This window comes from Lagopus muta, chromosome 3, assembly GCF_023343835.1.
Source record: "Lagopus muta isolate bLagMut1 chromosome 3, bLagMut1 primary, whole genome shotgun sequence".
Lineage (NCBI taxonomy): Eukaryota > Metazoa > Chordata > Aves > Galliformes > Phasianidae > Lagopus > Lagopus muta.
Window position 1 is genome coordinate 51,742,082 of NC_064435.1, and position 25,307 is coordinate 51,767,388.

The window sequence follows — 25,307 nt, forward strand, 5'->3', positions numbered from 1 at the left end:
TGGGGGAAGGGAGGCTCTCTCCCTCTTGTTCTCCTAATGGATCAGCAATCTTGTGATCATGCCTAAACTTCAGTAAAAGCTCTGTAAACCTACCTTTTATTAGTCACATCACATTTCAGACAAAACGAAAGTTTACTATTGCAGAAATCATTCATTCTAAACTTTTAACACCAGTAATACAGGAATTGAAGTTTAGTTTTATTCAGGGTGTCTTCCTAAATATTCATTCTACAATAAGGAATTCAATAGGAGCACACAACAGCTGCTTAATGACTAAAAAAGTCCTAAGTTACTGTGCCCTGTGTCCCTTGTTACCTGGCTTGCAATGAAGGAGGACATCATCAATAGCAACACCTTCATCACTGGAAAAAAATAAAGAAAAAAAAAAAAAAATCGTTTCCATAAACAATTTGCTTCAAGTAACTCAGGCAGACAGTTAGTCTGACCTTTCATAGACCCTTCTTTCCTTACCATCCTGCTTTCCAACATGTTGCAACATGCAGCTGGAATCTATCACTGATTAGTCCCTTAACATGCCCTCTGTTAAGCCTTAAAGAATGTTATCTAGTAGAGAAATTCAGTTCCTTCTCCCTGCTCTTGAAAAACAAAACAGAACCCAACCCCTCACCCTCCCCAGATCATGCTCCCTCCCTTTTTCTGGGACAGGGAGACTGTCAGTTATCTTTTCAACAGCTGAATTCTCCAACAAATACACTCTTGGCACACAGCAGGTAACCAACGCCGATTACTACACTGAGACCAATGTATTAAACTAAGAGAGAATTGCTACCTTTAGATTAATCGAACCAGTATGAAACTCAGACAATCTGGTTTAGTACCTTTGGAATGGCTGCTTTTGCAATGTGAGAGCACAATTTTGCTACCCTAATTTACTACAGGTTTAAACTCAGGAAGTTTCGTACTAGACTGAATTCTGTTATCAAGAAATTGGCAAAAGAAAAAACAAACTTTGTTCAGAAAAGTACTGATTTTATTGACTCAAACTGTATTTACACAACACATTCATATGTTCAATATCTTACAGAACTCCGTAAAAAACTTGACCAATAAAACTGCAGGAGCAAGTTCCAGACTGAACCATGAGTACGTTTTAAGATATCTGACTGGGTGTCCAGTTGTACGGTCAACTTACTTGACTGTTCTTTGTAAACAACTCCTTTTAAAAATCAAAATGAAGGGTGGGGAAAAGGAGGATCAGATCAAAAAGCTGACACTTTTGCAAAGCTAGTTACACTTCGCAAGACCAGACTTTTGGCCAAGCATTCAACAATGCATTTTTCTGTGATTTTTTTTGGAAACAAATCACATACAGGTATATTTTAGATGAATAATCAAAATTATTTATTTCTTTTTAGTAAGCCTACATACATTTCAAAAAAAAAAAAAAAAAAAAAAAAAAAAAGGAGAGACCAGTGCCATGAAGTTTGTGCATGAATCTCAGTTCTTTCAGTGTTTGGGAGGTTCAGTTCTGGATTCCACTGCAGCTCAAATCCAAGGTACGTTTCTTCAGCTGACAAATGAAGGATGATCTTTTACCGGTGAACTGATGATACCACATACTGGGAGTAGAATATCTTTGTCTCTGCACAAGACACCACTTTTCCATCCATCTCTAATACAGTTTGGTTGAATAAATATTTGTTTGTTTTGGAAGTACAAACTAGGTGAGTTTATTTCTCTTCCAGAGTGCAAGTCAGCATCACCACACACTTGGCAGTTAAAATGGCATCCCTCCTCTGATCTGCCTAACAACCTCTTCATCTGTTGTCTCTTCTTTCTCTTTTTCACGCTTTTTGTTCCAGTCTTTAAGGCCTTCTGGTAGAGAAGTATCCTCATCCAAACTTCCCGTCCCTTCAACAAATTCTTCGTAAGTGGACTTCTCTGCAAATGGTCTTGGGCCAAGCAAGTCTACCATATCGCTTTTATCAAGCACTTCCTTCTCCAGTAGTCGTAGGGCAACCTGCAACAGCAGCAAGTTATGTCACACAGAGTACCATCAGTTATCTCTCTTCTTGCAGGAGTTTAAGGCAGTCTGGGACAACATTAATTCAACACAGATAAATTTGATAAAATAAACAAGGTGCTCAGAGTTTACTTAGTACCCAATTTTCCTTTTGTCAGAATTTATGCAGCGTATCTTTTTCTTCAAATCCTACTTAAAAGGCTTGGCAAAACACTCTATGGGCACTGCTACTGTTACTTGTTACTTTAGAACAAGTCTTTCTCTGCTGCCAAAAGGCTCCTGATGCAATGCATTAAGCTATAGATCCAAACAAGTATTCTTTGCCAAATGTTATGAGCTAGACAGAGCAGTATAAAATACTAATGTATATAAAGCACATGTGTAGTTCATAACCTTCTTGGGTCAGTGAGCATTCAGTGAAAACAATGATCTACTAAAATGCCATTTACCAAATCCATACAAAACTTTCTTCTTGTCAATAAGCAGACAGGTGCCCATCCTGGAAAGTGACCTGTTTGCTGTACTGGGCTTTCTGGTAAGGAGGAAAAGAACACGCACAAGGGTTGCCTCAACTGCAGCAAGGCAGATCTCAAGCAACCCGTGCACATGGAAGGAATTTCAAAAATAATTCAGATAGAGGAAATATTGCATACCTCCTTTCTTAGAGATCTTCTTTCAGCCTAATCATTTAGAACCTTTGTACTGACTGTTAGGTATGGTGTTTCTGTTGTTGTTTTTTGTGTGTGTGGTAGTGATTTTTTTGTTTTTATTCTTTGCTTTGTTATTTCTTTTTTTTTCCCCCTCTTCATTCTGGTCTAGTACATCTATTGACACCTACTTTAGCAGGTAGACAGTTCTCCCCAACTTCACAAATGAATACTGAACATTTTAGCAAAGAGAATTTGGCTTCTAACTTATAAGCTGGTGCCTGAAAACCATCACAATACTCACCTTTTCTACTTCTGCTTTCTTCTCGGTCAGAAGAGATAATGTCCTCTCATAAGCAATGTTAATAAGTGACCGAACTTCTTCATCTATCATTCTGGCAGTTGCCTCACTATAGGGTTTCTCTAATACCATGTCTCCTTGACGAGGGAGGTCGAAGGAAATCTGCCCAACTTTTTCATTCATACCAAACTGGACAATCTGAAAGTGAAGGGGAGATGGTGACATTTTAGGATATATTGATATCAATCTGGTAGACAGAATTGAAATTAGGAAGTCATTAAACCTGATGAAGAGAAATTCCAATCTTTTTTTCAGTGTTCTAGACCTTTCTGGAGACAATATGCTTAATCAAATGCAAGTCTATACTTACTATTTTCTATTTAAAACTGAACAAGAGACACTGATGGCCAGATAAAAATTAGCACTACCAAGCATTTCATTAAATGTTAAACTTCCAGAACTGAGAAAATAAGCAATTTACCAAAGACCAGCAAATTGGTGTGGTTTGGGAGTGGAGGATAAGGGCAACGTGCTGTAAAGGGGAAGAGGATCTCATCTAAAATGCCTCTCTTGCTCACCTTGCAAGCATCTTATCAAATGACAGCTTTTATGTTGATGCAGGAACAAGAATAAGCATCTACACAGTACAGAGCTGCAGTTAGATGAGTCACTGCATCCTTAAGATTTCATATCACTTAGCTGTGCTAAGTTAATATGGTACAAAATGTCTGAACTGACAGCAAATAGTGCCCAAGTACAAGGTTTTCTGGATTTACATATACATGTCAATTCCAATTGGGTCTCCAAACTGAGCAGCTTTAGAAGTAGCATCAGAGAATCAGATATATGCAGTAAACTAATTTTTTAAGTAGAGTTCCCACATGTATTTGAATGCAGTGCAGCATGCATGTTCCTCTAAGGGGTGGAGAATAGCGATCAGCTCACTGCAAGACTACAATGTAGCAGTTGAGTCATCAGCATCTCCATACAACAGCAGCATAATGTTTAGTCACATAATCTTTTACTGAGGTAGGCTTTTGACATACGTGATTAAATCACGTCCTTTACAAACATTAGTGTTAAGCAGTAGAAAAGGAAAACAATAAGAAAAATAAGTATTACTCAAGCATATACCTGAGCATATGCACTCTGTGTCACCTTCTTCAAGTCATCTTGAGCACCGGTTGTAATTCTTCCAAAGAAGATTTGCTCAGATACACGTCCACCCAGTGTCATACACATTCTGTCAAGTAGTTGCTCTTTGGTATAAAGATACTGCTCTTTGGGTAAATACTGAGCATAACCCAGTCCTTTACCACGAGGGATAATAGATACCTACAATCAAAATAAACAGAATGCTAAATAGTGTTTAAAAAAAAAATGTATGTTGGTTTGACTTAATTTAATATCACAACCTATACCATACTCACCCTTCAACTTTAATTCAGACATTACTTCCGTTTACTGTTTGGCCCTCATTGTGATTTATTCTTAAAAGCCCTGGCTAGCTCTAAACTGGGATAACAACTACTAGAATATCTGGAAAAGAAAGGTAAGACCACTGTAACACCTTTTGCAAAGACTGCATGGCATTTTTAAAATGTGTTAATTAAAATTCATAATTCTTTCAGTAATACATACTGGGCTTTAAGTATTCCAGAACAGATTTCACATTTCTCAGACAGTTCATCAACAGAATTCTGAATAGATAGCTTCCATGCTTACTAATATTCCTCTTTTGTGCACTAAGTTGTAGATGAAAAATTTTAAGCTTGAAAACTAGACAACATTCAAAACACAACGTCACAGCAGGTTTAAGAGATTGGGCTGTTCTCCCTTATTTTCAACTTGCCAAGCTATGCAAACTCAAATCAGCTTCTGGATGACCATTTTTGTAGCTGTATTCCTGAAGAGGTGTGCACCTGCACAATCTGCTAAGATTAGCCTAAACACTGCATCTCAACTAAAAGCCTCTGAGAAAAAGCAGCTTTCAAATCAGGCAGTCTCGTGGGAACATCATGTTCCTCTCACTTTCCAAGGCCATTTTACTACAAACCCCATAACGCCCAAGTCAGAAAATATTTAAGAAAGCTACAAAGTGAAATAAATCAAAACATAACATTTACACAGCCTTTTGTGAGATTACATATTTCAGTGTCCTCCCAGCATTGAGGGAAAAGAATAGGAAAAAAATGCTTCCTTTACCTTTAAGAGTGGGTCAGCATGCTCCAAAAACCATCCTGCAACTGCATGCCCTGCCTCATGATATGCTACTGTCTTTTTCTCCTCTGGTTGCAGAACTTGAGTTTTCTTTTCCAAACCTTTATAAAAGAAATTTGATTAAATCCTTTCAGACATATCTTTCTCCACTGGAATCCCTCATTTCCATTTAGAAACACAGTCAGCAATACTTACATGCCACATACATACTCCACTGAAGAAATTAATATACAACAAAACTAGCAACTTTTAGAAGTGTTGTCTCTGAGGTTTTACAGTAACCTTGTCCCTTATTTTAAAGCTGCAGTTCTTTAGAATATTCAAGTTTGTATATAAAACATCTGCTCTTTAAAAATCCAGTCATTTTCTAGATTTAAACTTAACAGCAGTTAAAAGCATCACTCAATTCAAACAACTACTCCTCCTGTCATTTTGAATAAATTAGAAAGTGTCCTGATTGAATGTCTATTTCTGCTCCTTCTCCACTTCAGAAATCAGCAAAATAACCCAGCAACTTATTTTCTAAATCTTAAGTATGTTTAGGAGGAAAGACATAGCCTTTAAGAAGATTCTTCCCACATAAAAAGTGCCTACATCAACAGTGTTGATGAATAACACACTTACCTCCAATCACTCTTTCAATTGCTTGCTCAAAATGCTTTTGGTTTATAGCATCTGAGAGATGCCGTGCAGCAATTAGTGCAGCTTCATTACAAACATTGGCAATATCAGCACCTACAGGCAGGGAAGATATAAGTTACTTATCATTTTTACCAATTTTCTTTGTCTAGCATAAAAACATTCTTATCTATGATTATGTTTCCACAGATTCTCACATAGAATAGAATTAAAGGTAACAGACTCCAAAGTAGTTCTTTACATGTACATGGTGTTTTTTTTAAGATAGATTTAACTACACACTATGATGATAAGCTGTAGGACCTTGCTCTTAGATATACTGTTACTGAACAGAGCTTACAATCAGCAAGGTGCTGATTTGTACATCAGGTTCTATTGCACCTTCTGTAAGCTCTGCCTGCAACAGACTGCACTGCATTTAGCCTCATTTAGACTTAGACAACTTTCCTACATATGGTTCGAGTACAGCTCAGACCTTGACATGAAAGGAATCATTTCAGAGACACACGACTGGCTTCAAGCCATTCACTTCTTGTTAGCTTTATTTATGGTAACGCTATTGATAGTTTCAAAACAAGCAAAAAAAACCATCACTGCAGTTGCCAGAGATGTTGGCAATCAGATGTCAGAAAAAGTTTTATTAAAGACCACAGATAGTGAAGAATTCATTATCAGTCAACACGGGTATTAAATGGATTATGATAGAAGCCAAGAATGTTGGTTTGCACATTCATTTCTAATTCAACAAAAGGTCACAGTACATTTTTCAGGGAGAAGACTCTACATTCAGAAATTCAAATTATCCCCATAGAATGTTCATGCAAACTACTATGAAACAGTTTGCTTTTTTGGTATGTTCAAAGCATCAAAAAAAAAAAAACATTAAAAGGAAGATCACAGAATTGTAGGGGTTGGAAGGAACCTCCAGAGATCATCGAGACCAACCCCCCTGCCAAAGCAGGTTCCCTACAGCAGGTAACATACCAGTGTCACACATACCAGTGTTGGCAACGAGAAATTTCTGGGGTGCTTCTGCTGAAGACAGAAGCTGCTATGTTGTATGTCAACCTGACTGAGGGAGACAAACTCAAGACCCTCAGAAATCTCCCAGCTGCCCAAACAGGAAAAGATGATTTCACATTGTTCCAGCAAATAAAATAAAGTAAGAGAGCCAGATTGGATCAAACACAAAAATAAAAAGACAAAATGAAAAACAGAAATAGTATCATAAAATATCTACAGCAGAGAACAGTGATACTAAGAGTCACCTACCTGAAAAACCAGGTGTTAGCGATGCGAGTTTTCTTGCTAGGTTATCTTTATCTAAGACTGTATCTAATTTGAGAGGTCTAAGGTGAACTTTGAAAATGGATGCTCTTCCTTTTATATCTGGAGGGCCTTTAAAAATTAAAGAAAGATACATCTTTACTTTTCATAAGTAAATCGGTGTGCATGGAGAATTTACATATGTAAATAGCTAGTGATTTTGGTAGCATTCTACATAAGCAGAATTATAGTGATGCAAATAAACTTACCAATGTAGATCTGTCTGTCAAAGCGTCCTGGTCTCATTAGAGCAGGGTCTAAGATATCTGGCCTGTTAGTACCTGCCAGAATTACTACATTCGTGGTGGTATTAAAGCCTGTTGAAAAAATACAATAAAATTCTGTGTAAAGGTAACTGTCAAGAAGAACAAATCAAACTGTTGACTTTATGGGGCCACAACAGTACTGGCAGTTAACAAAAATGATCTTAAATAGTTCCTTTTTCTAGAACACTGTCCAGCTTTTCACAACAAGCAAAAAATAGCCTTTGGCTGTGCTTTCTGTAGTGCTGTATCAAAGCTTACTTTATCTACAAAGGACAGCAACAGATTAAGTTCCAAGTAAACTGCAGAACCAACATGGTTAGCTATGTGTACGTCCATATGCCTAAATATATTTTTAACACACAGACTGCTATCATGCAATTTTATTTTTCACTTATTTAACTTTGACAAAGTTATCAGATGCAGAACAATTGCTCTTCCTCCTGAACAAATTTTAGTAAACATCAGGCTGCAGCAAAATGAGTCACCATTACTCATCCTAGGAAGTAAGCACGACTCATTTTAGGAAACACTTGCTTCCTAATACAAATGCAATTTGTATTTAAAAATGAACCCAGTGTTGGTTAATAGGTCTGAGAAGTGCACTAGTTCTTTCATTTGTGTTCCTCCCTCTACTACCATCTGCACACTTACATCTTGCACCTAAGACTGCAAACATTAATGCAGTGATCGATACAGTGGGTACTTCAGTCACTAAGGACTTATGATTAGATCCTTGTCATTGTAATTTAGAAATTAAATATTTACCATCCATTTCTACTAGAAGCTGATTGAGCGTGTTCTCTTGTTCGCTCTGTCCTCCAAAGTTGCCTCTTCCTCTCTTCCTTCCTACTGCATCTATTTCATCAATGAAGAGGATGCACGGGGCATTTTTACGAGCAAGAGCAAATAAGTCTCGAACCTTCAGAGGAAACAGAATGTGAGAGAGTTAGCCACTGTTTGACAATGGTGCCAGGACTGTTGAGGCAGTGGAAGGCACACCAGTAATAATACCATTATCGCTGACTGCTGCAGTAAGATCCCAAATCACCCACCAGCTTCCAGTGCAATATTGTTACACCGCAGCTGCCACTCAGAAGGAATCACTGATATGAAGGCCCTTTGGTTGACAGTTCCTTTCTCAATCCATAAATTAAGAACATAAATAAAACAAATTAAAAGCCTTAAGAAATTACCATTTTCCCTGAACGATTACATCTTACATACTGACACTAAAAGCCTATGAAGATTTAAGGCAATCTCTCTTTCAAGCTCTTTTTCAATGCATAGTAGAAGCAGAAATGAAACACGAATAAGCACGCTCTGACATGGTAGTTCTTCAGATCAAGGAAATAAAGGCTTCCAGGTTTTCCTGCAGTTAGGACAAAGTGCTGTCGCTCTTACAGTGAGCTTAAGGCTTACTTGTAAGTGCTTATTATTGTACTCTTACAATACTTTCTTCATAAATACTGACTCTTAGTCATCCTGACTCTCCATTACACAGGCTATGAAAACTGAATTCACCTCCCAGTATTTATTTTTCAATTAAATCAACTTCTAGAAGCCTGTAAAGATGGCTAACACATGATATCTATAACCTGGAAGTCCTTCCTCCCCCCAGTAAGATACTGTCTACCAAATCCTACTGTAATACTTATACCACAAACAGGCTACAAGATGCAACATTACAACATTCTGCTCACAAAAATACCAGGACTTCATTAAAACCAGCTCAGCAAGTTCACAGACATGAGTGATATAATTGGAATAATCAGTAAATTAAAAAATACAGAAGAATTACACACAGCTCAGAGCTTTAATACTTCATACATTACAGACGGCAACTAGAATAGATGTCTCTAAAAAGACACGTAGGGTACAGAAGATGTGAAGTGATGCAAATTTTGGACAGTATGCCATGTTGCGGAAACTCATTCCGATTTGTCAACAGAGTTCGACTAAAAGTATGTTGAATAAGAACAAGAAATGTGATGAACAAAGAAGAAGTGTCAGGTGTTCAAAGTGAACTCCCACCTTTTGGTCTGAAAGAGTGATCCAAACTAAATGACTATTTTTCAGAAGTAACAGAACTAAAAGACCACACAGGAACGAAGGCTCTTTTCCAGCATATCGTAATTTACAATTGATTAAGCATCACTGATAAGTCTTATTTACCAAATTCATAGAAAATGAAACAAAACCACTCTCTCACAATGTACTGAAAGGTAACCAGAAATTATCAACAGTGTTGAAACATTCACAGCTGAAGGAGCAACTGTTATGTCAAAGGTATCACTTAGTGCTAAGAGGCAATAATTACACCTGCACAAGTCAAGACAAAAAGGTTAACCTACTTTGCTTTCGGGCTTTTCAGGTTTATGCTAATAGTTAGTGACAATACAGCTTGAGTACCATTACTATTCCTAGACATCTACCACCTTCCTGGAGGATACAGATCTGCTTCTTTTGTTACTGTCTCCTAGTGAAGTCCTTTCTATGGTAGGCTTTTTTCAGCTCCCACTCATCCTATTGACACGATCACTATCTTCACAGCTTTCAAACATAGTCACCATGTAAGTTTTTTTACCACCATGTTATTTCTTACATGTATTTCCTTGCTTTGTCTATACCCTTTCCCCATCACAGCAGTTCCATTTGACAATTTCCTTATATATTTTCAGTTTCACTTGGCATCTTCATTGGAACCTTCCCTCCTAAACCAGATTCCGCATTCAAAGCTCTAAATGTCCCCTGTTCCCTCAGTCGCAGGCTCTATACCAACCAGTGTGCCTCTCACCTACTTCCCTTTTCTCTTTATAGAAGATCTAGAATTGCCTGCCTTCATCCATCATCTCCCATCTATATTACTGGAAGAAGTACTTCAGAAAATCAACAGAAGAACTTAAGGTAGCAGGAGGCATATACTCAAACGGAAAGCTTAACCACAAGCCTCAAATAAGTCCAGCCACATGAAAATTGCAGATTTTCAAGGCTTTAGGAATTTAATCAAAATTAACTTGCCTGTGAATTTTCACAGGACCTAAAACTGCACGTGTCTGGTAAAGCCCATTCCCTGTAAAATTTCAAATTCAAATCAAGATCCTAAAGCAACTTCCATTTCACGCTCAAAAACTGTAGCTAATAAATTTCAACTCAAATTCTCCAGAACAGCGTCAGCCTGAAAATATACTTTCTGAGGCTTATGAAAAAAAGGTTAAGAGCTTGGTGAAGGTATGAGCTGTTGGCAATAGGGCATAATTTTGGACATTTTAAGGAGTTCTATTTTTCCAGCTTTACAAAACATTTCCAGCAGCTTGTTTCTAGAACATATTTAATTGGCAGTTCTGCATGTCCTCCTTTCCGAGGCACGAAAAGACAGACTTCAAACTGAATGTCTGAAATATAGTAGTAAAAAAAAAAAAAATTAAAATGGAAGTGCTGGAACAGAGCTAACACTTTCCACTTAAAATAGCTCATTAAAAATGTATTAAGGCAGAACATAAAAAAGTATGATATTTGATTGTTTAAATCACCTGATCTCCAGAAATTAAAGCATTAGCTCCATAATCCACAAGCTTCTATTTCAATCAGAAGCTCAATTGTGTGTCCCAGACAACTACATTCAAGGGTTTGACACTACAAAGAAAACAAAGGTCTTCAGAGAAATATGAATGATTTAGAGCAGAAAAAGACACCCCCATAGCAGCAGCCAAATGAGGTATGTATTTCTGACCCAGCTAGTGTGTTTACTTTGGAGCAGAGCTTGAAGACAGCTTTGTTCTGGTTTTCTTTTTTTCCCTCCTCCAAGTCTCTGTAAAGAAGTAGACCTTTAGGGCCCAGACAACCTATAATCAGTACTGAACTACATTTCTTCCTTTTATGAAAGGCAACTCTATGCTTCTTGTATTTAGGCAAGCATCTAATATCACTTACAGGGTAACCTGCATAGATTAAGTAACTTAAAGATTAAAAAAAGTTACTGATTAAAGCCTGAATCTATCATCAAACGGTCCACCAAATTTGACACAGACTCTTCAACAACCACCACACATAAAACAGCAAGGCCAAAGACTTACTCGAGCTGGACCCACACCAACAAACATCTCCAAGAACTCTGAGCCATTGACTGTGATAAATGGTACATTAGCTTCTCCAGCAGTAGCTTTAGCAAGAAGTGTTTTTCCAGTACCTGGAGGACCTGTCAAAATTGCCCCCTGCAAGAGAAACAGACATTTTCATTATGAAAACAGTGCAACTATACCTTACTTACAGATCTTCTACATGGTAAAGCCATGGTTTTCCCTCTACCACAGTAAAAATGGTAGAAGAAAAGAGACTGAAATTTCATCTGTCATTTAAGCCAGCATGAAGAAAAAAATACAGCATTTTCATGTTGACTCAGAATTATAGGGACAGTGATTTCTTCATCTAACATTTGAAAAAAAGTGGCCTGTTTCCAGCTGGGCTGCCACTACAGCATAGTCAAAAAGTGACAGGCAATTCTATAACCATCACAATACAACTATGGTAGACAAGTACCCTGTGTATAATTTCTAACTTATACAAACAGATGAAATACTCTATTAAAAAGTTTTCTGGCACTATAGTTATTCTGTTGGCATTTAATGTCTATTATTTTTTTTCCTGATTGTGAGAAGTTAGAAAGTACTGCCTATATAAACGTTCATGGTCCAGTTCAAACTCCTGAGGATTAACAAAAGAATCAAATCATCATCTCTTAAGTCATCACTTCATTACCTTTGGAATTTTTGCTCCCAGATCCTCATATTGCTTGGGATTTTTCAGAAAGTTAACAAACTCCATTATCTCTAATTTGGCTTCCTCACAGCCAGCTACGTCTTTGAATTTGACATCTATCTCATCCTTAAGGACTTTGGCTGTGGTTTCACCCACACTGAAAAGTCCACCCATTCCACGTCCTCCTCGACCTAAGCCTGCAGGACCTCTTCTTAATGTGTACAATAAAGAACCAATAATAAGGATTGTAGGCAGCAAACTCAGGAGAAACGATCTGTGGAGAAAAACAAAAAGCAGAAAGCCAAGCATTACAAAAATCCATTACTGAGCACAGCATGTCCAAGACATTGGTTTCATCACAAGCAAACCTAAACGAATTCAGAACTAATAGTCTAGCTTGCAAAGATACTGTAAATGTTACTCTACAAGATGTTCACACTGGGAAATAAAATACATTTGAGAAGCAAAAAAGATTCTGATTTACAGATGTCAAACCGACCAAAAAACTTTTTCTAACGGTAATTAAGGGCTAAAATTAATTTTTCATTGCTGTGCTCTCTTACACTGCTGGAAAATATAAATTGAAACACTTAGAGGGTAATACATTCCTACTCTTGATGCTCAACAAGCAACAGTTTTGTCTTTTTCTTTTTTAAACCAACATCAAGTGATAGCAATAAGTACACAGAGAAAAACTGCATTCCCTAGGAAACAGAAGCAGCTCATTTTACGTGCCCTTTAAAGATGAATTCACAGGACTTGGATGGAAATGGTTGTTTTAATCAAAGCGAGCTGTATTAGGTAACATATAATCAGGATACACTACACCTTCAAGCAGAAAACTCTCAAAAATACATACTCACTCTTGGTCCCCTAAGTCTTTCTCAACTTCTAAATTTCCTTCTGTGTTTGTTTCTCTGTCCCAAGGCTACAGCCTTGTTCTGATTACTCAATAGCCCGCCATCTCACACGGTCTGTCCTCCAACCTTCTAGCACGGCTCTAAAAGACCTGAAAATCCTAATACTAAATCAGTTCTCATTATCACAGCATTGGAGCACTTCATGGCTTTTTCTCTGGAAAGAACAGTTCACAAGACATTCTCTCAACTCTCAGCAATAATAAAATCCTAAAGAGACAGGAGTACTACCACAACTTCCCACACAAGATTTTCATGCTCTTGCAAAAAGCCCAGATTTCTGGGATGAAAAGGAAGAGCCAGATATTCCTACACTATGGAATTAAACAGATTCTGAATCTGTGATCATACAGCTGCTGCTCAGCTATGAAAGACCTATAAGGAATACAAATCTTAAAGTATTGGAACCATTATTCCCTAATGGGTTAGCAACAATGCCATACATCAGATGTGCTATTTTTCTTAAACAACTTGCTGATTAAAAGCATGATACATCTTCCAGCTCCTGCTAACAGGCACAATAATGTAATTCCCTTCATCACCAATACCTTGCCTTTTTGCAAGGCCTCTGTCAAATTTACAGGCAGAAAGTGATGTCTTTTACAACTCAGTCAATAGACTGCAGTTCTGTGCCACATTTTGTTCTCTCAAAAATCCCTGAGCACCATCTCTGGAACATTACTGCTGTGTCTTGCTGACTCCTGCTCTAATCCAGGCCACCTAAAGGGCTTCTGTGAAGAAAGGGTTAGTTGCGAACAGAAATATGTATGTACTGAGATTTTTACACAGATAATGTAGTGAACAGGTCCTGTGTTAACTTTCAGAAATAAAGCCAAGATGACTATTGTTGAAACTAGATGTTCATCGTGGTCCTTTTCAACCCAGGCCATTTTATGATTCCACGATTGTTCTGATAATACTGCCACCCAGTGTAGCATAGCAGGAATGACTTACAACCCTACTGTAGAGACAATTTCTCATCAAGATACTTTAAAAACAAAAACAACAAAACATGCTTCTTACCCATCACTCTCTGTTGAGTAGACTACAGGCAGCCTGTTCTCCACTTCTATACCCAGGTCTTGCTGTACAGTTTCAAGATTTCGTTCGAAAGTGTCCACACTACCGATATTAAACCAGACATACTGCTAAAAAAAAGAGCAGAGATCACCACAACGTGCCCTATCGCACCTCAGCTTAGTTTTAAGCCAACTTCTAGCACATACACAAGTAAACGTTAGAAGATAATCAGACCAAAACATCATTTTAAGTTATCTTATAAAGTACGTAACCAATGGAAGATGCATCTAATAAATCTATGGCTTACCAACTTGGACACTGTGTTTGTCATTGCCTCTACAGAAACCACACATCCAAGTTTTTGTGCATTATAAGTACACTGAAATCCCGGCCTTTCCTCCATAAAAAATGGAGGGAGAAATATTTAGAATATAATAGATAAACAGGTGTTTAAGGAGAGAATTACATAATCAGAATAAAACACAGCACTGAACCAGCAAGCACAGCAATCATACAACCTACTATTTCACCATAAGATCTCAGCCTTCCTGACTAAGAAAAGCAATTATATACATTCGGAATCCATATTAGCTCTAAAATTAATTGTATTCACAAAAGACAGTATGAAGTTATTGTATACCTGGAAAACAATCCAGATTCTACTTTGAAACACAGATGAGATTGGGTCTGTTTTGTGAGAATCTCCCCTTTTGCACCATGACCTGCCTGACTTGCCCTTCCTCTAATGCTGGAGAAAAAAAAGTAACCCTAAGTATTAACTGATTGAGAAACTAAGGCAATGGATGGTATGTGGGCTAAAGAGTAGGTGAGTAAATAAGTTGCACTGAAATCCACAGATGAAGTAATTGCTGCAGATTTCACTCTATCCTGGAGGGACCTGCAGTTTCAGAAAGTCAATTAAAAAGCCCAACAAAACCCTAAACAAACAGCCTATCACCAATTAAGGTAATGACATAAAGCCTCTCTAAGCTATGAAACAGTAAAAAAAATCATGACAATAAGAGTCAATCACCTGCACAATGAGAAGGTCTGAAGCTGGCAGAGATGGTGCTCAGAACAAAAGTTTTCATGTTTATGCATATGAGCATTATGTTTATTTTTTGAATGGGTCTCAGCCTGCAAGTATTATTCTTCGGAGAACTTTTACCTTCATCAGCCTATTCCTGGTTATGTTTATATATATATATATAAACACACACATATATATATATATATTAGGAAAAGTAACTCGCTGAAAAAAGTGCATTTCTCAAGAATAAGAGCTGGTAGTTTAGCTTTAAAATTGCAGTATCAAACAGAGAAAATTAAGTTTCCTTATAACTAACTATCTAAAAGCAGTCTGGAGAAGAAAAGATCCAAATGCACATTTAAGACTGGTATATTCTTGAGCTGACAGTAATTAGAAATACAGAATCTTCAATAATTTCACACTCCTTCTGTCCATATATTTGTATTAAGAGCACGGTGCAGGAAAGGAACTACTTGGTTATGTTTTGCTATAAACCTAAGCCATGTAGAATAATGTAACAGTAAAGCAAAAAATACACTTAAAATTAAAAGACAACTAATGCTCCTAAGTTCTCTGCATCAAACTTTATCAAAAGGCTGCCTTGTTCTTTCTAAAGCCTCGTGTAAATGTATTAGAAACATTTACCCATTCGTGAGGAGACTTTCCTGGCACAAAGATCACTCTAACAAAGCGCTTGTTCACCACTTCCAGTCTGTCCACCTGTGGAAGGAAAGAACAAAACCTGTCACCTGTTAAAGTGTACAAACTCTATCTATTCTTCCATCACAGCTAGCACAGCCGCATACACCAGATATGAACCTGTTCTGTTTTCTAGCAAGAAAAAAAATAAGTCACATTGTAGATCAGGATGGTTCCACAAGACACCATCTGTGTCACACAGGTTATCCGGTTTTTAACTCTATTTAAGATAAGCTCAAAAGTTTCTAAGTAAACTGTGCTGTTTCAGATGTATACAGCAAATTTCACACTTCCACATGCTTTTGCTTGGTAGCTCTATTTAAAAAAAAGAAATATCTCAAACTAGCCTTAATCCTGATCACAGCTAGAAATAGTAAAAGCTCCTTCCCACTCCAAACTTGCATCCTAGGAATGCCATTAACTAAGAAAGTTGTCTCAAAGAATTTATTTCAGTGACAATTTAATTTAACTTCATTAATTTCAATGTAAGGAAGCAACTACACAATTGGTAAACAATTAATATTGGCACAGCAGAAATCAGATGGAAAGGATGACTTCATAGCCTTTCTTAAGGACAAAAAAATAAATAAAGAACAAATCCACCTTCTCTCAAATTAGAGGTAGAGTGAGGTAGTTAAACAATACTATTGTTTTACTATTTCAGTGGTCAAACATAGAAAGTGATAGGCCACATAGTGGCCACTCCTTCAGCAGCTTCCAAACTTAACTCTGCTCTTACAATTGTTCCTGCTAATATAAAAGACTTCCTGTACTGCCACATTAAACACAGGAACATCCATAAGTTACCAAAATAATTTTGTAAAGGTAACAAATCAGAAACTAAAATCAAGAATCAAGCTGCAGTTTCACAGATAAAAAATGCTAAGCTTCTTATTTTAGGATGGAAAAAATGTCAAATTCCTAGTTTCTTGTGTTTGACAGTGTCTTAGAAGGTTACAATTGCTAAGGAAAATGAAAGAGTAGTTTAGTTCCATTTCTTCTGCCTCTTTCCATCCAATAAATGGTTTCAGCAATTTTTAAAGTTTTAAAACTAATTACGGTTCTACAAGTCGGGTCTGAGCTGCATGCAGGCTAGCAACACTTCCCTCAACTTACCACGTGTGAACATTTATGGTAAAACTCATGCAAAATACAAGCTAAGAAGCCACTTAAGATCTGATCTGACTTCAGGAAGCAAGACTACCTGAACATCTTTGTTATGGACAGTGTGTAACCCCAGCACTGCTGATGTTTTTCTCCCCACTAACTGGTCAGGACTATGGCAACCAACAGCTTTTGATGAACACATTTTTAGTTTATTGGAATATCCAGACCATATCTTATAGAGGCCGAGAGACTTCATCTTACGCAACAAGCTATTTTCATAATGCTCTTCTGCAACCATGGTTCAGACCTCATTAACTGTTACTGATTATTTTTTATTTTTTTTTTAACTGAGCTAGTGCCTTAGCTGCTGTATAAGCATAACCAGTATGCTTCCATTCCACAAGATGTACACATAGTTGCCAACTAAGAACAGAACTTCCAGATGCAGCCTGAGCAGAACGGTAGAAGCATAAAGAGCAGCTCTGCACTGAGCATTAAGACAAAGAAAGGTAGGACACAATCTGTTTAGCAGTTTATCACAGCAACAAAGGTGCAGGAAACATGCTGTTAACTCAAAACCCCATGTCTGGAATGCAGAGGAGGAAGCAAGCCTGTGTTCTTCTAACCTGCAGGAGAAGCTACAAACATGGAAATAAGAGAGCCCAGCATTTGTGGCTCCTGAGGTGGAACAGGCCTGTATAAAACACTCAAAATCCTGCACTTCAGGGCATCACCAACCTATTACTCCAAGTGTGGAAAGATGTCAAGTTACACAGAGATATAGGACACTGATGACAGAATTGATTGCTCCAGAAGTAGCTCTACGTAAGAAGGAAAGAAGAAATAAAAGGAGAAAGCAAGTAAGGGAGACTACTTTATAATATGGTTAAGCCAATTCACTGCCCCTGAAAGGGATTTTTTCATTTCCCACCCTCACCTGTCTGTTAGCACCACTGCTACTCAGATCCCTGGTAATCTATTAATACAAGGAATGAAAAAACAGAAGTCCTCCCACCCCCAGTAGGGCTAACGGAAGTATTTAGGGTTAGGAATAAGTTCCTCCTCAGGGCACATGGCACACCTGCTTAAACCATTAAATCAACAGTAAATCCATCCTGAGAACTGAAGCCACACTGCCTCTGAATTAGAGCACTAGCTGTTCAACCGAGAAGCTCTACTCTGAGTTGTCCACTCCCTCTGTTTTCTTGAACTGACACAAGCCTTCATACAACCACCTGGAACATCAGACAAGGAACTGATGAAGATGAAAGCTAATCCCTTTCTCTCGAGCGAGCTCTCACTGCACAGCTACAAAACAATACAAACACAAGCAGGGAGGCAGAAAGGAGCGCCTACAGCACACTGATTCGTCATTCTGATTCCCTACTACTCACCACTCCTTTAGAAAGGTAGTTATTAACAAAGTCTTTCCAGGTGATTTCTCTCCCAGGGACCCTGAAGAAGAAGTAATAAACAACCATCGTCCAGAAAAATGAACTTCCCACTACGTACATACGAAACTCTCTGACATCCCAAGGAATGTCACCCTAGGGGAAAAAAGAAACAAATTTTAGAATATACAGTACAGTAAGTAAACAACAGATTCCAGTATCTATTTGAGTTATCTTCCCTGCGTTCAAGGTTACCACGGAGAACATCAAATAAAATTATATTTTGCCGTATTAACATGTTTCAGTTGCTTCAGATATAATTGAGGAGTGGCAAAGCTGGTGGAAAAAACATTGTTTCTACAAACAGTAACTGCACAGTCTTCATTTACGAAGTACTTTAAAAGAAAGTTCTGTCATCTGTTATACGACCTTTCCCCTCCATTTTAATTTTCCCTGCACTATACACAAAGCCTACAAAAACAACAAAAAAAGAGGGGAAGAGAAAACTTACACACCTCCAGTAAAACAAGAGCAATATTCTTACATTGTTAAACGCTATAATCTTTGTGCTATAGCTAATGACAGTGAGCATAGATTACAAAATTAAGCTTATTCAAGTATGCCATCAAGGTCAAAATGGCTGACAGCAAACTTGTTAAGCTTGTTTAACATTTTCATTTATATAACATGTCTGACATTTTCAGACAAAATATGAAACTCTTAAAAGCCTGAGGCTCCACTACAGAAATACAGATTATGAACAGCCGTATTCATATACCTTAACATTCCATTAAGGTTCCTGAACCAGTTAAAGAGTTGGATGCCTCTGAAGGTACATACAAACAAGTATTTATGAAAGGCAATGAGTGGGAGTGCCACCTAGAGCCGGTTACTACGAAATACAAAGCACAGGAGGCCTAAGAGGAACTTAGGCAATCAGAGAAATGTCCCTAGAAAGCAAAAAAGCACACCAGGTTACTTCAAGACAGTTAATATCAAAAAGAAAGATATGTTAAGGTCAAGACCTTCTGCAGTCTGGTCCACCAGTTAGCATCTTCTTTCTTGCCGCCTTTCTTCCCACCACTGCTGCCTCCCCCACTACCAGTCCCACTTGGCTGTCGGGCACCAGCTTGCTTTGCTTCTAAGGAAAAAATAAAACAACAAGAATCATATCTTTGTATCTTACAGCAATCTCACTCTAATGTTAAAGCTAAAATAAAACTAAAGAGGCCTGCAAAATGAACTAGTATATGATGCTTCAATAATCAGAGAGAATGGAACTACACCTTTCTGTAGAAAAAGATACTCCAATTGGCAGAGACATCTCTATCATACAGTTTTGATCAGCAGTGGAGTCTGTTAACTGCATACCTGATGACACTTTGACACTGAGAATCGGAAAATGCTACCAATATATTACAAAGCACATTATGGAGACTGTGTGAAATGTATTTCTCCTACACTAATCCAAGACATGCAAGATTATCCTCAGCTTAAAAACAAAACAAAACAACAACAACAAAAAAAAAAACAAACCAAAACAAAACAAAAAAAACAAACAAACAACAACAACAACAATAACAACCCAACACATGCAAAGAAATCCTCACAAACTCCAAGCAACACCACCTCCCCGAATTCACCTCCCCTGGTCATAATATGCTCTTCTTAAAGGACAGACTTTACTGATACCACAGGTGGGAGCCCTGTTTAATAATCCAGAGACAAGCACAGCACAGCACCATGCTGCCACACCAGCTCTTCTTTATATGTGCTTGGTTCTTAGCTGAAGAAATGGTTCTGGATTCCCATCCAAAAAGACAATTCTGCCTATTCCATTCAACAGAAACTGTTCTAGCTGAAAGAAAAGTTGAGAACTAAACACACAAAGTATCTGAACGCATGACTATACCAACTAATAGGAAACAGGAAAACTAGAATTTAAGGACAAGCATTTCAACAAGAGAATGATAGAAAATGAGTATTATTTCAGAAGATACACAATGCATGAAAGCAGAACATTTTAAAAAGACAACTTGTACTTTCAAACTAATCTAGTACAGAAATATGTTCTCTGAAAAAGAAACAAAAAGAGTCCAAACCCAATGTTTAGCTAGAATCTAATGTAATGAATAATATAATGAATACATCCTAAAAAAGAGAAGTGAAATCAAATGGCTATTTGTACCTTTTGTTTCTCCAGCTGAACCTTTAGTTGCATTTGGTTTCTTCCCATTGGGAAAATATTTTTCAAATCCTATCAAGAGTTAAAAAGCAAATAATTGTTTTTTTAGTTTACAATTGTAACATTACATTTCAGTAGTCACAAATTGAATGTATACAATGTAAAAAAATAAGTAAGCACTACATTCACTGCAGAATATGGCCTTGTTCTTGTCCTTTTGCTGAAGAGCTCTATCAGGTTCCCATGAATATATCTTATACTATTGATACTGAAAAACTCAGTATCAAAAACTTAATAGCTTAAAGCTGTCCTTTAAACCAGAGACAGACAAGCTTAGCTCAACAGAAAATAGTGCTGCACAGTGTTAAGTTGAGCAAACTGCAGTCAGCTCTGTTTGTGGCTGAAAATACTATAAATCACTGCTCCACCTCAGGATTAATGGCTGATTAATAAAAGAGCTTACTGCCCTGTACACAATAAACTTAAGCGGCACATGAGCATCGTCCTCAGCCGCCTGCTTCACTCCAGTGATCAAAGCTGCAGTCACCTTTGGGAGGTTGTGAGAAGAGCCTTCTGCAAGCAGCAATGACACTTGCCAAGACTGTTCTTCTGTCAGTCATAACACCGGTGGAAGCACTTTCATGAGGCTGAAAGATGAAAAATAAACGTAAGCAGCAAGAAAATGATGCACACAATGCTGAGGCACTTTTTGTGAAAGAACTGCAACCCTTTCCTTGCAGTTAAGATCCCCTTGAAACCAAAAGGAATGCATCACACAATATCTATGGCCAGCTAAGAAACCAATGCGGGGAGGAACGATGCTTTAAGAGTAAACCCAAACTCCTGTGTAGGTACAGATCCACATTAAACCACTGCAGCTTAAGCCAATAAGATTGTCTAGTGATGTTTGCCATTCAAGTGCAATGAAGGAAATAAAAGCATTTTAAAGTATTTGGTTACAATATCTAAAGCTTTCTTTTAGAAATGAAGTAGAGTGTAATGTCATCACACAGTTCAAGCTCCCTTTCTTCAAGGACATACTTCAGGCAAAAGAAAATCCAAGCTCCCCCCCCGTCCTGAAAACTTGAAAATTCACAGTACTCAGAACAAGACAGCAAACATCCATTTAGCCTAAAAAAGCCTGGACTACGTCTATGAACTAAACCTCAAAGTTAGAATCCCTACAACAATTGTTACAATTGGAATATAGCAGTTTTAAACAAAACCTGTGCATAAAGAAAAACACGAAGGGCACTGGATTCCACACCCAAATTACTCTAGGAACACTGGCATATTGTCACTTCCGATTCTCCACAAGTCTTCTGCCTGGGAGCTTATTAACTGAAGAAACAGACCACACCTACTGTGAGCAGTCATCTAGTTCCACCTGCTGGAACCAAGAAGAATGCCAAAGTGTCTTTCTAGCTTGCTTTTGCAATAGACTGTGCTAAGAAGAATTCCTTGGCTGTTTGATGCAGCCATTGCAGATCCTTGAAATAAAGTCTGATTCTGGAAATTCAGAAGGATATTTTTCATGTAATGCACATACAACATGAGTAGCCTGGAGAACAGCTTACTTAGAGAGCAGCTTCCAAGGTCAATATGTTATCACCTTCACCATAAGCAATAGCACATGTGCTCTTGGAAGAGGCTTTGGGACAACTGGGATGAATCTCTATGGGCAAAAAAGAAAAAAAAAAGAAAAATAGAGGCTGTCGCTATCTTTACTTCATGTGTCAACAGGCAGTGAATGCAGCAACAGATGAAACTGAAAGCCATGTCCAAAACCACTGGCTTCTGTTCTATGTTGCTGGCCTCCTATAATAACAAACAATTAAGATTTATTCCACAAGCTCAGATTGTTTTAACTGGAATAACTGGAACGTTTTAATTGTTTTAACCGGAATGAACGTTACTGGATACTCCCGTCTCATCAGAAATAAAAGGTAACTGCTTGTTTTAAATAAAAGTCTGAGTAAGCCAAATCCAGCTGCCTGGCGTGGCAGGGCCAGCATTGCCTTATTACAGCCTTAATTCACATTTTTATCAGACTTCAAATTGGAGAGGGAGGGAGGCATGCAGAAAGAGGGAAGAAGTAGCTGACACTGCTTTGGGGGCAGACCTGATGAATACAACTGGTTTATTGCTGGACATTCTTGACAGATCCCAAGATCTATCAGTAATAACTTGACAAGCAACTATACATTTATTATGCAGAAGTGAGTGTTTTAAAGTTGATTTTGTGAGAAAAGGAAAGAACCACCTTTACAGCACGTTCAGAACATCACCTGACTGAGTGACAGCACGCTTTTATGCTACGTACTGACTCATCAAAACCTATTCCCTGCAAACGCAGTTTCCTTTCACCATCTCATTCCAGAAAAGAAGTTTGTAGAACCACACTGCAATGGTAATGAATACTTTTTGACAAGGTAAACCACCAAGATGAAAGCTGATCGAATTGATTCTGCTACAAGAGCTGTCCTCAAGCTGGCTGCCTGTGGAAATGCCACAGCAACCTCAGCAGTTGGAAGCACACCCACTGCCCAAGGACAGGGAAGGCAAACAGCACACGTTTTGACAGGATGCTTAGGTAGCACAGGGACTGTTCTGGGCTAGGTACCAGAAACTGCCCAGCTTCTCCCAGTCAGAGATGAAAGAACTGTCACAGCATGCAGAAAGAGCATGCACACGTGTCATAATTTTTTTTTTCCTTCAGATAAATGTGACATCTTTCTAAAAATCGAGACTATTTTAAATAGAAATTCAAGCAAGCAAGTCTGAAGCATACAGAAGTCAGTTTTACAACTGAAATACCTCAGAAGTGAGGTGACAGTGTTACTGCTCCTGAGTATAACAAACACAGGATCTGTAGCACCTTCTGAAGGACCTTCTCCACAATTCCAACCTTAAATAAAATGTGTAATTTAAAAGAAAGCAGAACTACTGACTTTGCAGAAACATTGTGACTATAATCCATCTTTGTTTGCCTTATATCAAGGATACCCAAAGAACAGAAAAGTCACACCAAGTTATGTAAATAAAGGATCAAAAACACAGTAATTCAGGAAAGCTACAAGTTTAAAACTTTATCCATATACAAGTTCCAATTTATGGTTCTTAAAGAAAGAAAATGCAGTTGAAAGTTATCTCCAATATCTAACCGTGGCTGATACTACATAAGAGCATGTTGAGGAAAAGAAACCAAGCTGGCAATAAATAAATAAATCTAATTTCAGATAAGTTACTTATCTTGTTTTGCTACCCATAGAAACACATGAATGTTGGAACGAACACAAAGTTCTCCCCATAGCACAGATACAGAATCATAGCAGCTTTAAGGTTGGAAAAAACCACTAAGATCACCTAGTCCACATCAACCGATCCTCACCATGTCTGCTAACCCATTTTCCTCAGTGCCACACCCGCATGGTTACTGAACACTTCTAGGGACAGTGACTCCATCACCTTCCTGAGCAGCCTGTGCCACGGCCTCATCACTCCCTGAGAACAACTTTTCACTAATATCTAACTTGAATCTCCGCTGAAACAACTTGAGGCCAATCCCTCTTGTCCTACTGCCAGTTACCTGGGAGAAGAGGCTGACGCCCATCTCACCACAACCTCCCTTCAGGTCGCTGCAGATAGCAATGAGGCCTCCCTTCAGCCTCCTTTTCTCCAGAATGAACAATCCCAGCTCCCTCAGTTGCTCCTCATAAGGCCTGTGCCTGACCCCTCACAGCTTTATTGCCCTTTTCTGGATATGCTCCAGAGCCTCGATGTCTTTCTTGCAGCAAGGGGCCCGAAACTGAACACAGCATTTGAGGTGTGGCCCCATTACTGCTGAGTACAGAGGGATGACCACCTCTCTGCTCCTACACTATTTCTTCATTCCCAATAAGAATCCATCATACTCTACCGACAGTAATGAGAAGCAGTCTTCAGACAAACCAGTAGCACTGCTGTTTTACTTTTTTTTTTTTCCTCCTAACCATGACCACACAAACACAATTCCACCATTTAAACTAGAAACTCACTAATCGGTAGAACAAGTCATTAACACCCCTGCGTGCATTCCTCTCAGAGACATCCCTCCCCGCACGGACAGCCCAGCAGACAAGGAGCCGCAGCAGCTCTCCCAGCTCACCACAGTCAGATCCAGCACTTTGCCTAAGCTATCGCTGACGCAGGACAGCAACAACCACCTTTTCCCAAGCGCTAACGCATACCCGTAGTCAGTTCCTCCGAGACGTCGGGGCCGAGCAGGGTAACGCCCACCCTACAACCGAGCCGCCGTACGAAGGGCCGACGGCCGCCCAGCACCACTCGGCACTCACCGCCCGCCTCGAGGTTCCCAACCCGCACCGCGGTGTCAGCTCACCGGGCTGACCTCGCGCCCGCTGCTGAAGGTTCCCCCGCCGGGGCCCGGCCGCCGCTTCCGGCTCCGTATTTACGCCCGCTCCCCGTCCCCGCACCGTTCCGAGGGCCCGCACCGGGCAAACGCGGCCCGCCCCTCCGCGGCCACCGACGGGCCCGCGCGCACACAGAGCCGCCCTGCCCGCGGGCCGTCGCTCACCTGTGCCGGGCGGGGCCGCGGCAGCGGCAGGCCTCTCCCGCACAGCAGCTGCTGCAACAGCACCCCGGGCAGCCGCCGCCGGCCGCCCAGCGCCAGCAGCAGGTAGCGCTGCGCCATGGCCCCGACGGCCGTTCCCGTGGCCGCCGTTCCGCCGTCACGCCGCCGCTCCGCCCCCGCGCGCTACGTCCGCCTCCCGGCGTCATCGCGTCACTTCCGGCGGCCGCTGCGCGAGCTCAGAGCGGAA

At 39.1% G+C, this 25,307-nt stretch overlaps 1 protein-coding gene across 3 annotated transcripts; it reads right to left on the reverse strand.

Moving 5' to 3' along the window:
- Window positions 1-1,394: 1,394 nt before the first annotated feature.
- On the reverse strand, window positions 1,395-25,247 carry AFG3L2 (AFG3 like matrix AAA peptidase subunit 2). Of its 3 annotated transcripts, none has more exons than XM_048939145.1 (17): window positions 25,064-25,247; window positions 21,035-21,134; window positions 20,491-20,559; window positions 19,328-19,443; window positions 18,306-18,458; window positions 15,751-15,825; window positions 14,079-14,200; window positions 12,139-12,412; window positions 11,457-11,594; window positions 8,149-8,302; window positions 7,327-7,434; window positions 7,064-7,189; window positions 5,777-5,887; window positions 5,138-5,253; window positions 4,067-4,267; window positions 2,936-3,130; window positions 1,395-1,981 (listed from the first exon to the last, which is right to left on the reverse strand). In XM_048939145.1, the coding sequence occupies exons 1-17, from the start codon at window positions 25,178-25,180 to the stop codon at window positions 1,739-1,741; spliced, it is 2,418 nt and encodes an 805-aa protein (XP_048795102.1). In that variant the 5' UTR covers window positions 25,181-25,247; the 3' UTR covers window positions 1,395-1,738. The 3 variants fall into 3 exon arrangements, with proteins under 3 accessions (XP_048795102.1, XP_048795101.1, XP_048795103.1); XM_048939144.1 differs by having other exon boundaries at window positions 14,079-14,203; XM_048939146.1 differs by lacking the exon at window positions 25,064-25,247 and adding an exon at window positions 24,825-24,938 and having other exon boundaries at window positions 14,079-14,203.
- Between the last annotated feature and the right edge of the window lie 60 nt (window positions 25,248-25,307).

Excerpts from the sequence above, each read along its gene's own strand:
- AFG3L2 (XM_048939144.1), bottom strand. The coding sequence starts at position 25,180 with ATGGCGCAGCGCTACCTGCTGCTGGCGCTGGGCGGCCGGCGGCGGCTG. Across the intron at positions 14,204-15,750 it reads GAAAGTCTCCTCACGAATGG|CAGTATGTCTGGTTTAATAT; the intron begins GTAAATGTTTCT and ends TCTTTTTTTTAG. Across the intron at positions 1,982-2,935 it reads AGAAAGCAGAAGTAGAAAAG|GTTGCCCTACGACTACTGGA; the intron begins GTGAGTATTGTG and ends CTGCTGTTGCAG.